The sequence below is a fragment of the Balaenoptera acutorostrata genome, chromosome 20 (genome assembly GCF_949987535.1).
Source record: "Balaenoptera acutorostrata chromosome 20, mBalAcu1.1, whole genome shotgun sequence".
NCBI lineage: Eukaryota > Metazoa > Chordata > Mammalia > Artiodactyla > Balaenopteridae > Balaenoptera > Balaenoptera acutorostrata.
The window spans coordinates 63696692-63709775 of record NC_080083.1 but is presented as its reverse complement, the minus strand read 5'-3'; the positions used below and the strand labels follow the sequence as shown (position 1 = coordinate 63709775).

Below are 13084 nucleotides of genomic sequence, written 5' to 3'. Positions count from 1 at the left end.
ATCTGCCAGTAGACAGCCTTCCCACTCAAACTGCAACTCTTCCCTGCGTCTCCAGACTGCTGGCCTCCCCCATCAGATTTTGGACTTGCCGAGTCTCCCCTATCATGGGAGCCAATTCTTTAAAATAAATCTATGTATGTGTCTTCCTGGTTCTATTTCTCTGGAGAACCCCAATACACCACTTTTATTTAGGGAGGAAGGAGTTACCCAAACATTGAGGAGGGGGTTCCCTGACATGTGCTCCTCGGGTACATCACTGATAAGCTGGTGTGGACTTGCCCCCAGCTGCTCCCCTCAACTCCGTGCAGCCCTGACAACGACCATTTCTTTGAAGGTCATCTCCGGGGGTGAGGTGACAGCACTGACCAACCCCCGGAGGAAGAAGGAGGCTGGCGAGTTCCAGGTGAGAGGGAACAAAGGTCAGAATTGTCCCCCACCCCTGGCTGGTAACCCCGAGTAGTTTTATTCCATAATGCAGCAGACTTTGGTGTATTAGTCTCTCCAGCCCATATTTTGAGGATGAAAAAATAAAAACTCATGTCTTTTTTTTTTTTTTTTTAAGTGCCTGAGGAAACAAAAGGTCAGAAAGTGTATTGGGGAAGTGGACCCTAATTTATGGTTTATGAGTTGAGTTTATACACTTTAATGTTTGAGAAAAATCTTTTGATTGTGGAGAGGCTGCAAAGGTCCCAGTTCTGAGATGAATTTATAGACAGAAAAGAAACTATCACTGTTGCACAGTAATTCATACATTCACCCGTCACCCAGGAGGGGAGACACAGACCCAGAACCTGTCCCGAAGATAGGTGTAAATTGCACATTCCCAGGGTAAGAGCTGCCTGACTTAGCAGCCCAGCATCTAGGCCGATAAAGGCCCATCCTAATGATGTCACTCACAGTCAACCATCAGCTTGTGTTCAGGAGTGGATTCTATTTTTTCCATGTGCACAAAAACAAGCCTGGCACATGGACAGAGAGAGAGTACTTCAGGGAGAGAAAAGTGCATCCGAGGACCTAATTACATTGACAACGATTGGAGTAAAGCACATCTAAACAACTGTCCAGTTTGGAAATGTTACGTAACGGTCTCCAAGTACGCTAAACGAGTCCTTTGCTGCGGGGAGCACCGGTTTCCTTGTGAAGCTGTAAGCGGTTACCAAGGATACAAGTCACGGCAGGTGCCTGTGGAGTGGAAGGCGGGCTTTCCGGCTGCCATCAGTGTACAGGCGAGGGGTGAACAGTCACACGGGAGGGCTGTCTGGAGCTTTCTGCACGAGGCTGGATCATTAGAGGTGGGGGTGGGGGTGGGAGGAGGGCTTGGAAATAGTTTAGGAGCAGAAGAGGGTTTCCCCAGGACCCACGCGGGGACAGTGGCAGGACAGGGACCACAGTCGCCTTCCCTCGTTTCTCCTCTATTATCCGTGGAACAAGGGGACAATCCAGCTACGAGGCAATCTGCCTCTTATGGGCGGAACTGTCCCCCTCCGCCTCCCCAGAGCCCCATATCCGTATATTCAAGCCCTCCCCTCCACGACTCAGAATATGGCTGTATTTGGAGACAGGGCCTTTAACGAGGTGATTTAAGTTAGAATGAGGCTGTTAGCATGGGCTCTTATCCAGTCTGACACCAGGGGGCATGCAGGCGTGCAGGAAAAAAGACCCTGTGAGGACACATGGAGAAGATGGTCATCTGCAAGCCAAGGAAAACAGCCTCGAGAGAATCCAAATCTGCTGACACCTGGATCTTGGACTTCTGGCCTCCAGAACTGTGAGAACATAATTGTCTGTTGTTTAAGCCACGCAGCCCGTGGCAGCCCCAGCAAACGAATGGCATTCCCCTTTTGAAGGCCACCCCGGCCACAAGTGTGGTTTTCTGTATTTCCTTCTGGAGCCCACGTGTTGCCCACGGTGGCTTTTTGCACCCAGAACTGAATGCTATCTTAAAAAAAGAGCAAGAGAAAGAGTGAACAGCTGGTGCGGCAAAAATACACAGCAGAGAGCCTGGCGTTGTTTTGCTACTCAAAACCTCAAATCCCAAAGTGGGCATGCGAGAAGACGCATGGAGGCCCGAGGGGGTCCCGTCCGGCACTGGGCCTTTCCCGTTTCCCTCTGTGAACTTCACGGAAGGGGCTTCAGGTTTCCTACCCGGAAAACGGGCACCACGCCACCTCATCTTCTGGAGGCGTCTATCTGCCTACATACGCCCCATACCCAGGAAGCAGATGCTGCCCCGTATTCGGATTAAATTGCCAAACCCCGATGTTGGCAGGCGTCCTCAGGAGAGCAGATCATTCTAAGTCTGGCTTGTTTAGACTCAGGCGTCAGCAAATCCAGCTCCAAATCCCAGGCAGCCCCTTTGAAAGCTGCCTTCTTTCTACTTTGGTGGTATAGACGTCCGTCTACATGAGTAGATTTTAGGGACCTGGACCAGGGATATTGCCCATGTGAGCGGGGACGCTATCCCCCGGGCCTGAAACAGTGCTTGGCAGTATGAACCCGGACCAGCCACCTTCTGCAGTTCTCATTGTCAGAGTCACTGCTTTGGGTTAAGGCATTAAAGGCCCTTGTTAAATATGTTATTACGGGCCATGCATATGAAGACATCATCAGCCATTAACACCTCTTTGTGACTTCATCAGAGCGGCCTCAGACCCCTCTCAGCCCCTTGGGGACCAAAGCTAGGGCAGCTGAGTTCTGGCGGGAGAAGAGGAAGAAGACCCACAGGCCTTGGGGCAGGGGCGAGGCAGACAGGGCATGGGGGGGGTGACAACAAACGGTGGAGGACTTCACAAGGACAGCGCGGGACGACTCTGAACCAGCCAGAGCTCCGTATCACAGCCGCCTCTTGGCCCCGTAGCCCAGATCACGACGCGAGGGCCAGGCCAGTTGGCAAGCACACAAGTCCAGCTGGGTCTCTGGGAGGAACCTGGCATCGCAGAGCTGGCCTTGGCCTGGGTCCATGACGTAGGGTGCGGGGGGGAAGACAGAGCAGGAAGGCCCACCTCTCCCAGGGAAGGAGAGCGCCCAGTGATTGGCACTGAAGAGGTGGGGTGACCCCCAGCTCTCAACCAGTCATCCCGTTCGCTGGCTCCAGACTCCTGACACCCACCCTGGGCTGCAGGAGCTCCTCTGGGTGAGCAGCGAGGGGGCACGGGTCAGGTGGAAACAGCTAAGCACGGGGACAGCCGGGCCGCAGACCAGGGGCAGCGGGGGCAGGGAAGGCTGTCTGGGCAGGCGGTCCGGGCGGGGACTCAGCAGGGGGAGGAAGACAGCTGGTGGTAGTCGGGGCGCCTGAGCAGGGCGGGGTGGGTGCCGCTCATCTGCAGGGAGACGTCGCTGGAGATGTCGGAGGGGCTGCGGCCTCGCGCCCAGGCGTCCGGGTGCAGGAACTGGCCCGAGTGATCGGAGCAGTTGCTCAGACGCGGGCGGTAGAAGCCGGGGTGAGGCCCGTACACGTCCTCGGCGGTGCACCGCTTCACGAACAGGTGCACGGCCGTCACCCCCGCACTCTGCAGGCAGGGGGAGCTCGTGCTGGGGCCTGGCCTTGGACGCGGCTGCGGGAGCTCGAGCGCGAGGCGGGGACAAGGCGGGGGCGGGGCGGGGCCGGGGAGGGAAGGGCGGAGAGCGGCGGGTCCAGGGGGAGCGTGGCCTCCTCCTCCCCCTTCCCATCCCGGGGCAGCGCCCCGCCCCGCCCCGCCCCGCCCCGCCCCGCCCGCGGGGAGGGGTTTACCTCCGTTAAGAGGAAGGAGATGGCAGCGAAGGCAAACGACCATCCGTACTTGTAGGTGAAGTAGGTCTCCGCATCCTTGGTCCTGTTGAGCATCTCATCGTTGACGCTGGAGATGTACAGCACCAGGCCCACCACCAGCGAGAGGCCTGCAGGGGGGCAGGGGCGCTCGGCAAGGAAGCCGGGGAGCCGCCGGTGGGGCACCGCCTCCCCTCGGCGTTCAGGGAGAAGGCCTCGGCCTTGGGTGACCATGACCCCACTCTGGAGTTCGAGGAGGGCAGGAGCCCTCCTCCTGAAGGCCCTGTTTAGACCATTACCTTCTAGAAAGTGGACGGCTGCAGGTAAGAAAGCTCCTGTCCAGCTACCTCCCGAGCCACGGTGAGCCCGAGGGTTCTCACCGCCCCCCCCCCCAGAACCACCTGTTAGATGTGCGTCCCGTGAGCCCCATCCCCGGACCTTCTGAGTCACGTGGCCTGGGCTGGCACCTGGCATATTGTCCTAAGTGCTCCCCAGGCAAGGCTCAGGTGAACTCAGGGTGTGAACCACTGACTTAGCAAGCGGCTTCCGCTGAACTGAGGGATAACGCAGGCTCCGCTGGCAGAGATAGCCAGGGCCTCCAGAGCCTGGACAGATGGTCATGTAACCGTGGCTCTGTGCAGCCCACCTGCCCCTGGGCGCGGCCAGTTACTGAGGTCGTTAGGCAGCAGAGGCAAAGAGAGATCGTCCAGGCTCTGGCAAGCGTTACACCAGGAGGCCAGCGCTGCCCGAACTCCTCCCGCCATTGCGCAAACGACCGACTGAGCATCGGTCAGTCAGTGACTGTAACGGAAACAGGACAGAATTTATTACTGTTTCGAGCTGCTCAGGTTTGATTCCATTCACATGATTAAGCTGGGGCACCTTGAAGGACGAATGCTACGGGAAAACAAGCATGATTCAGGCCTTCCTTGGCACTTAACTCACACTGGAATGAAGCTGGCCCAAGGGAACCCTGTCTACTGCTGTCATTAAAACACTTCATGTGGCCAAGCTCAGTCTGAGATCTCGGGTCCTGCTGCCCACCGCTGAGAAACCTCAGGTGCTTTGAAGCTGCTGTGTGGCCTTGACTGTTGTGAAGTTTATAGATAAAGAAAGAGCTTAACCTGGGTCTGTATCTCTTGGACTAGGTGCAAACATCATGGTGCAGAGGGTGGGCTGAGGACACTGCAGGTGCTCAATGAACATTTGTTAGATGGATAGATGGATGGATGGATGGAAGAATTGATGGATGGATGGATAGATGGATGGAAGGATGGATGGATGGAAGGATGGATGGATGGATGGATGGATGGATGGAAGGAGGGATGGATGGATGGAACGATGGAAGGAGGGATGGATGGATGGAAGGATGGATGGATGAAGGGATTAACAGATGGAAGAATAGATGGCAGATAGGTGGGTGGATTGAAAAAAAGATGGACAGACGAATGGGAGAAAGGATGGATGGAAGGATGGATGGATGGAAGGATGGATGGAAGGAAGGAGAAAGAAAGAAAAGCTCTTGGGCATCTAGTGTTCTGACTGCCACCTGGCTCCCAAGCTATATTGACAAGACAATGTTGGGAAAAGGAACCTAAAGTGGCTTGGAAGTTGGGTGGCAACCAGAATGCCTGGTGCTGGCAGCTGTTTCTCTTTTCTTTCCATCTGTCCATCTGTCCATCCATCCATCCGTCCATTATTCAAGCCATCCACCTACCCATCTTCCATCTGTATCTCCTCTTATCAACAAATCCAGGGCTCCAGGGCATCTACAATCCATGCCCTGAGAGCCATGCGTTTGGCTCGATGCATTAAGAAAAGGTGCTCATGAAAACGCAGAGGACACCCTGAAGGGGAGAAAGAGCCGACCTTCTTTTACCACCCTTTCTTCCCGGCTCACTCTCCACACCCCCTGCAGTAATCTCCTCCACGTCTGATTCCCTCCCCTAGACCCTATGCCAACAGCTGTGTCTCCACCTTTGGTGTCTCTACTCCCAGGAGCCCCAAACCCTGACCCCTAGCAGCCTTCTGGGCGCTGCTTCCAGCTGTCACGTGGGCACCTCAAACTTTGCATTTCCCACTCTACGTTCATGATCTTGGCTCCAAATCTGCTGCTTCTCCTGTGATCCCTGGATGAGGGATGCAGTGCATCGCCCACCCAGGGCCCGAGCAGAACTCCATGCTAGCCCTTGGCTCCTCCCTTGAAGCCCAGCCCTCGTCCGACTGAGCTTACCTCCCAGGTGTCCATGAGCCTCTCCCTTCTCTCTTCCCCGCTGTCAGCCCCTCCCCATCCCCTCCCTCCTGCACAACTGAAGTAGCCTCTTGCCTGCTCTCCCTGCCCCGTGTCTTGCTTCCTTCCTCCCCTCACTCTCCAGAAGGATTATTCTAAAATCCAAATCTGGTCATGTCCTTCCTCAGCTTAAAATCCTCCCGAGGCTTCTCACAAAGTCCCCAACAAGGCGACCTCAGCTGCCGCCCCCCACCTCTCGCCACATCCTCCTGACGTTCCCGCCACCACGAGTCACAATTGAGCTTAGTCTCCCCTGGCCTTCATCCTCTCTCTTCCCTCCAGGCTCCCTTCCGCCCACCCCAACCTCACACTCTTTACCTAATTCCTACCTACCCTCCATCTCGCCTGCTCCTGGTGGCCAGCCCTGACCAGCTCCCGGTCTGAGTTTCCGCCGCTGCCCTTGGCCCCCATAACAGTCCTTGCTGACGCTGTCAGAGCCCTTGTCAGGCAGGGTCCACATTTCCTGCCCACTTGTTTATGTCCCCTAATACACTGCCCTTTCTGTAGGTAGAGATCCCAGCTCCCAGTGATCAGGCCTGGGAGATACACGAATGGATGAGTCAGCACATGAATAAACGAAAGAAAGAGTGAATGATCGAGTACAGTCTGGGGTCGGTCCAGGAGGACAGATCCACACTGAAGGGGCCTGGGTAGCCCAGGGTAGGGGGTAGGGGGTCTCTGGAGGATAGCTGAGGGATGGGAGATGAAGAGGCCATCATTCCAAAGGCAGATTGTATTTCTTTCATGTAAAAACACAAAGACATAGCCCTCAAAAATACCAGGAATACTCATTACCAGTGGGAACTAGAGGAAAGCGGCAGTGACAGTATGGCATGAGGAGGACCCTGGGTTCTCATCCCAGCTCTGCCCAGGGGGAGCTGTCAGGTCACTGCTCCTCCAGAGGTGATGGACGGGCCCGGGTCCTCGGAACCCTCCTCCAGCTCGGGCTCAGTTGTGCTTGAGCCACTGACGCGGCGGGTCCTGTGCAGGGGCTGACCCGCAGCTGGGACCAGGGCTTCCCAGAGCAGAGTGGTTTAGGAATCAGATGTCAGAAGTGCAGAGTGCACGAGCGAAAACGGCACCACTTACCGGAGAGGATAAAGAAGATGCCGGAGACAAAGGCCAGGATTGTCCTGTGGGGACGGATGTGTCCAATGTTGCTCAGGATGAAGCCAATGAACATAAAGAAGAGGCTGACCAGGGGGAATGGCGTGGCCGAGCGAATCATTTCTGACCGAGGGGATGGAAGGATGCCGTCAGCCTCCAGCAGCCTCACTCAGTGCTCGCCCTCCCGAGTCAAGTGTTCCTGGCAGAGTCCACCAGCTGGTCCCCAAGCCCCCGCCCTGCACGAGCGGCCCAGGCTCCATCCCCTCCTCGGTGGGGCTTTTGTGCCTTGGCCCTTAGCCTGCAGGGCCTATGCTAACTCAGAACTGTACTGCAGGTTCACATGGGTCTGAACCAGCTCTGGTGAGGCCAAGGCCATGACGTCAGTCTCGCTGGGGGCCGGAGAGCTTGGTTCAGTTCCCTGGGTACTATGGTGTGAACGTCTGTGTCCCCCCCCCCCCCCAACAAAATTCACTTGCTAAACCTCACGCCCAAGGTGATGGTATAGGAGGTGGGGCCTTTGGGAGGTGCTTAGGTCACAAGGGTGGGGCCCCCATGAAAGGGATTAGTGCCGTTATGAAAGAGACCGCCCCCCAGAGCTCCCTCGCCCCTGCTACCGTGTGAGGACACAGTGAGAAGGCAGGAAGAGGGCCCTCCCCAGAATGTGACCGTGCTGGCTCCTTGATCTTGGACTTCTAATCTTCAGAGCTGAGAGAAATAAATTTCTGTGGCTTCTAAGTTGCCTTGTCTGTGCTATTTTGTTAGAGCATCCCAAACAGAGGAAGTCACTGGGTATGGATGCCCTCTCACTTGCCAGGGTCACAGCACTGGGAGACTCCAGCAACCTGTCACCACCCCGGATAAATAACTGGCAGAGCGAGCTCTGTGAGCTCGGCCAGCACAAGCATCTGAGTGTCAGGGCATCGGCTCTTGAGAAACAAGCAGTCACCCTGCCTCTTCCCTCTGCCCTGCTCTGCCCTGTCCAGCCCGTGGCCCAGGTTGGAAAGTCGGAGGCACCTACTTAGCACGTTGACCGTGGACTCGGAGGTGAGCTGGGGGCTCACAGGCATCACATCCTCTATGGTGAAGCAGCGTCCCCGCTCCTCACCTACGGAGACAAGAGCCACTTACACTCTGGGTCCTTCTGAACACGGATTTGAAGTTAACACATTCAAGTGGTATTCCCAGGTGCTTCTAGGATGTTTGACCCTCTGTGTATTTACACCTGGGCTGGATCCAAACCCTAGGGGGCCCCGTCCCCAGATGGTGGCCCACAGCGGACGTGGACACCCGTCCTGACATCACATCTTTCCCAGAGAAGCACCGCGAGCTGCATGAAAAGCAATCACTGCAGACTCAAGGTAGAGTCAGATGTCTGGTGGCCGTCTTGTGGCTTTGGGACAGACTCCACCGAGGATGGCGTGTGGCTGGCTTAGGTGCCCCGGTGTGGGTGTCGTGGAGCAGAACCCCCAAAGCCTTGTCGACCACTTTGGCAACCAGACCCTGGTGACTTCAAACTCCACTTCAGATTTAAGCAGAGACGGATGCCACACAGTCTAGGCACTGGGAGGCGAGGTCAGTGTTGGATGCCATTCCCAAAGTAGACTCAACACGTCACCGGGAGGCCAGGCCTCCAGGGTCCTCCCTGCTAAATACGGGTGGGCGCCAACCACCAAAGCCCTACCATGAGGCTGGGAGGACCAAGTGTTCCCTGTGCCCCGTGCACACATGGGTTACAGAGCCCTCCAAGAAAGGCTCCGTGACCCCACTGTGGTGTTTCCGACCAACCTCACAGGGCACAGACAGGCTCTTCTCGTGCAGCCTGGTTCCGGGTTATGATGAAGGGATAAAGGACAGAGCCCTTGGAGTAGCAACTCCAAGGGTTCCAGAGAAGCCCTAGCAAGTGGGCAGGAGGCCCTGATGGGCAGGATCAAAGCTTGCACCATCTTGCAGAGTTGCAAAGACCTGCACCTGCGTTTTCTCCCTGCCATTTCACGGACATAGGAACAGAGAAAGTGCTAAGAATTTCCCATCCTTGTGCTCAGGGCACAAGGGTGGAGCCCTCATGAATGGGATTAGTGCCCTTCTAAAAGAGACCCCGCGGAGCTCCCTCTCCCCCTGCCGCCCTATGAGGACACAGGGAGGAGGCGGGAAGAGGGCCCTCACCAGAACGTGACTGTGCCGGCGCTTCACCTCCCTGCATCTTCCTGCCCTCATTTGTGAGGTGGACGTGATAACAGGGCCTGCCTTGCAGAGTCAAGGGGGAGGCACTGAGCTGGAGGACTCAGGGAGCTGAGGCCGCCTCTCTTAGCCGGGGGTGGGTGGTGTGGCGACAGCGGGGCCACGGGCATCTTCCAGGTGGGAAGACCCAGGTCCCGGGGGTGAGAGGACTTGCCCAAGTGGACAGGGAGAATCAGGCCTTGAGTCTGGAGTGGGTCCTGGCCACTGGAGGGAGCGGGCCCAGAGCTCGTGAGTGTCGTCCACGGTGACCAGCCTCCTTCCAGCAGGGGCATTGCTTCCCCGGGGGGTGTGAGGTGGCGGCTGCTCCTCTCTGGGGGCAGGGCTGTCCCCGGCCCTGGGCGCCCTTACCTGCGAGGAAGCAGACCCTCCACAGGCCTGAGTGCAGGGACATCTTGGTCTCGGTGCTCTGGTTCTGGGGCAGGACGACGCCCTCCTCCAGGTACAGCCAGTGGTCCGTGCTGACCGCGACGCCCAGCAGGCCCAGGCCGCACACGGCAAAGACGCTGCTCAGCAGGGTCAGGGCCTTTCTCCTGCAGGCGTCCATCTTCCCGGACAGCCCAGCGGGGCCTGCGGCCGCGATGCCACCAGCAGGGAGTGGACTCTGGCGGCAGGACAGCGGGTGAGCCAGCAGTAGTGGCCACGGCTCCGAGGAGGGGCCCTGGGCGGCAACTGACGTCAACCCAGCCGGGCCGAATGGATGAATGAAGACCAGCGGGCCGGCTCCCCGGAAGTCAGGCCATGGGTGACAGACACGCCACCTCCCTCTCCCCATCAGGAGCGCACAGCTTTCTTGACAGGCCACTGCGAGGGGCCCCCTTGTCCTCTCTGGGAGTCCCCCTTGCTGGATAATGCCATTCATTCATTCATTCATTCAGCAACCCACTGTACCCAACGTGGAGACAAAAGGATGAATGTGACCCCATCCTTGCCCTTGAAGAGTTCCCTTCCGGAAGACAAAGCGCCCCCCACCCCCAAAGCAATGAAAATGCAGCTTGACGGGTCTGTGGGAGAGACCTGCCCAAGGATGTGGGAGCAGGGAGGAGGGATGGAGGCCTGAAGTCTGCCTGGTGGGCTTCTCCGGGTCGAGAAGGACTCTGAGGCACAAGGACGCCTGGCAGGGAGCAGCGGGACCCAGAGGGGACCCAGAGGGGGCAGAGAGGCTTCCTGGGAAGGTGTCTTCCGCAAGGATTCCAATCAGCTGTAGATCTGGGTCCGCCCCGGTAAAGAAGCCCCACCACAGTCCAAGCTCAACGGGCCTCCTGAGCCCACCTCATCAGAAGCCGTCTGACTCTAGTCTGCCCAGCACATGGTATTGGCCGGAGCTGGCTCTGAACCAGCCAGAGTGAGGCTAAGCGTCTACACAAGGTGAGCCATGAGCACACCTACCACACCTGCCCAGCCAGCTCCAGGCTCAGAGACGGAGCTGGGAATAAGTGAGGGGTAAGATGCCGCCCCAAGGAGCCCACAGCCCAGCTCAGGGCTTCTGAACTCTGCCTGGAACCTAGAGCCACCCAGGGAGCATCTAGAAGTCCCGCGTGCCCAGGTGCCACCCTGAGAGATTTTGGGTGCAGCTGGGCTCCTATAGGGGCCGTGGTACCGCTGTGCTCCCTGCGAGGCTAATCGCGGCCCAAGTTGAGAACGACGGCTCTTTGCTACTCAAAGTGTCATCCGTGGACCAGCAGCCTTGGCATCACCTGGGAACTCATTAGCAATGCAGAGTCTCAGGCCCCTCCAACTTTCTAAATCAGAATCTGCATTTTAACAAGATTCAAGTGAGCTGTATACCTGCTAAAGTCTGCCAAGCAAACAGGTGACTACAGTCCAACGTAGTAACGGCTGTGGCGGGGAAAGCCCAGGATGTGATGAGAGCCCAGAAGAGGGTCACCCAGTGGGGCTGCTGGAGGTGGGCAGAGCTATTTCTGGAAGAGGGTGGCGTCAGGGGCAACTCAACCGTGTGCGTCTCATCTAAGCCAGTCATGTTTGCCACGTTGCCAGGCCGCCGGCATCTTTCACGGGCCCCTCGCGATGATGCAAAGTCAGAAATTTTGAAACAGGAGATTAATATTCAGGAAAGAGTCAGCTGCCCCCCGAAGCTCAGGGCCCCCGTGGTGGCCTGGAAGCCTTCCCCAAGGCCTGGTGTCACATCTCAGCCGAGGCACTGGGGGATCCTGGCTCAGCTGCTGAAAGGGGACAGAAGCCACACTCAGGCCTGGAGGCTTGATTCCTCTGTGGAGTCTGAGCTTGCTGTAGGAGGGGAGAGGGGGGAAGGGGAGGAAAACGGGTGCTCTTTGCAAGAAAGAGGGACATCCTGGCCCGGATTCCACAGCAGGAACCCCGCTCTGACCCCGGGAGGGTTGACTGATCTGCAGACTGAGCCCTACGCTGGCTTCCTGGAGGCCTGGGAGCACTTGGAGGCAAAGGCTCCCGTCCGCCAGGCTGGAGAGCACAGGGGCTTCCTGCATGCCAATCCCTCCTGCACTGGCTTTGACGGAGAAGGAAAAAGTGAAACGCAGAACAGCCAGCCCTACCCCCACCCCGACCCCGCAAACCTGGCCGTTCCCCAGGCAGTGGGCTGGGAGGTGGAGCGGGCAGCTCAGCCCCGACTTGGTTACAAGTATCTCCCAAAGCACCTCCCGCGTGTGGGCCCCGCGCTCGCTGCCGCCGCAGAAGCCAAGGAATCAGAGGCTCTGTCGGAGCTCACAAGCCGGAAAAATAGGAAACGACAGCAAAACAACTGCGACACGAGGGTGGGCAGGGTCCTAACTGGTGGAACCCGGGGTCCCGAGGAGGACGTGAGGGGCGGCAGGGCAGGCTGTCTGCAGGCACCTTGGGAACGCCTGCACGGGTTGGTGGCTGCGTTGCAGTCACGAAGATTTTTACAGCAGTTTAGTAAGTACTTTCACTTACACTTGAGGCTCATAAAACCCCAATATCTGCCAGAGGGGACGGAATTGGAACCCCAAGGATGGTGAGTGGGGGTAAGGGGAGGAGACAGGAATGAGTGAGGAAACCAGCCCTGTGTGACGCGAAGAGCCTGGGGCTGAGAGGCAGGGGCCTGGGCTTCACGCTCAGCCTGTCTCTGAGTAGCCGCGGAAAGTTGGGAAATTAACCTTCCTGAGGCCCCTTCCTCTCCCAGGGAACATAGAGGGAAAGGATAACAATAAAAGCTGAAGTATATTGAGTATTTATCATTGTTAGGCATTCTGCTGAGCACGTTATTTTAATCTTTACAACCATATTACCATCCCCATTTTATAGGTAAGCAACGTGAGAATCAGAGAGGTTAAGAAACTTGCCCAAGGTCACTCAGCTAGCGAGTGACGTGTCTACATTTGAATTTATCCTGCCTCATTCTCAAGACCTTTCTAAGTTGAGTTCCATGGAGCAAAACTTCCATGGAATATTCTAGCAAAAAATGCTCTGGTGAAGAAAAACTTGGGAGGCACTGCATCTAGGTCTTGAAGAATCACACTGCACATTCACAGGTTAAAAGCCTGAAAAGTCCGCTTAGCTCCGCTCATCCCACTCTTTTCCAGACTGTTTTGGCCACACAATGGCGTTTTGTTCTGTGAAATCCACTTTGGGGACACTGCTGCCCCCCACGTGAAGAATAACAAGACAGAACTGCTGGGGGACTCAGCGCCACGGCAGGTGTGACAGTGCTTCGAACAAGCTAATGCAGGATACTGGTGTAAGGTGTTCTT

The 13084-nt window shown here is 56.9% G+C and overlaps 1 protein-coding gene across 1 annotated transcript; it reads right to left on the bottom strand.

The window, feature by feature from the left end:
* Window positions 1-3251: 3251 nt before the first annotated feature.
* On the bottom strand, window positions 3252-9924 carry CACNG5 (calcium voltage-gated channel auxiliary subunit gamma 5). The gene is made up of 5 exons (XM_007185549.2): window positions 9729-9924; window positions 8161-8247; window positions 7125-7265; window positions 3731-3876; window positions 3252-3509 (listed from the first exon to the last, which is right to left on the bottom strand). The coding sequence occupies exons 1-5, from the start codon at window positions 9922-9924 to the stop codon at window positions 3252-3254; spliced, it is 828 nt and encodes a 275-aa protein (XP_007185611.2).
* Between the last annotated feature and the right edge of the window lie 3160 nt (window positions 9925-13084).

Excerpts from the sequence above, each read along its gene's own strand:
- CACNG5 (XM_007185549.2), bottom strand. The coding sequence starts at position 9,924 with ATGGACGCCTGCAGGAGAAAGGCCCTGACCCTGCTGAGCAGCGTCTTT. Across the intron at positions 8,248-9,728 it reads GAGGGTCTGCTTCCTCGCAG|GTGAGGAGCGGGGACGCTGC; the intron begins GTAAGGGCGCCC and ends TTGTCTCCGTAG. Across the intron at positions 3,510-3,730 it reads TCTCCTTCCTCTTAACGGAG|AGTGCGGGGGTGACGGCCGT; the intron begins GTAAACCCCTCC and ends CCCTGCCTGCAG.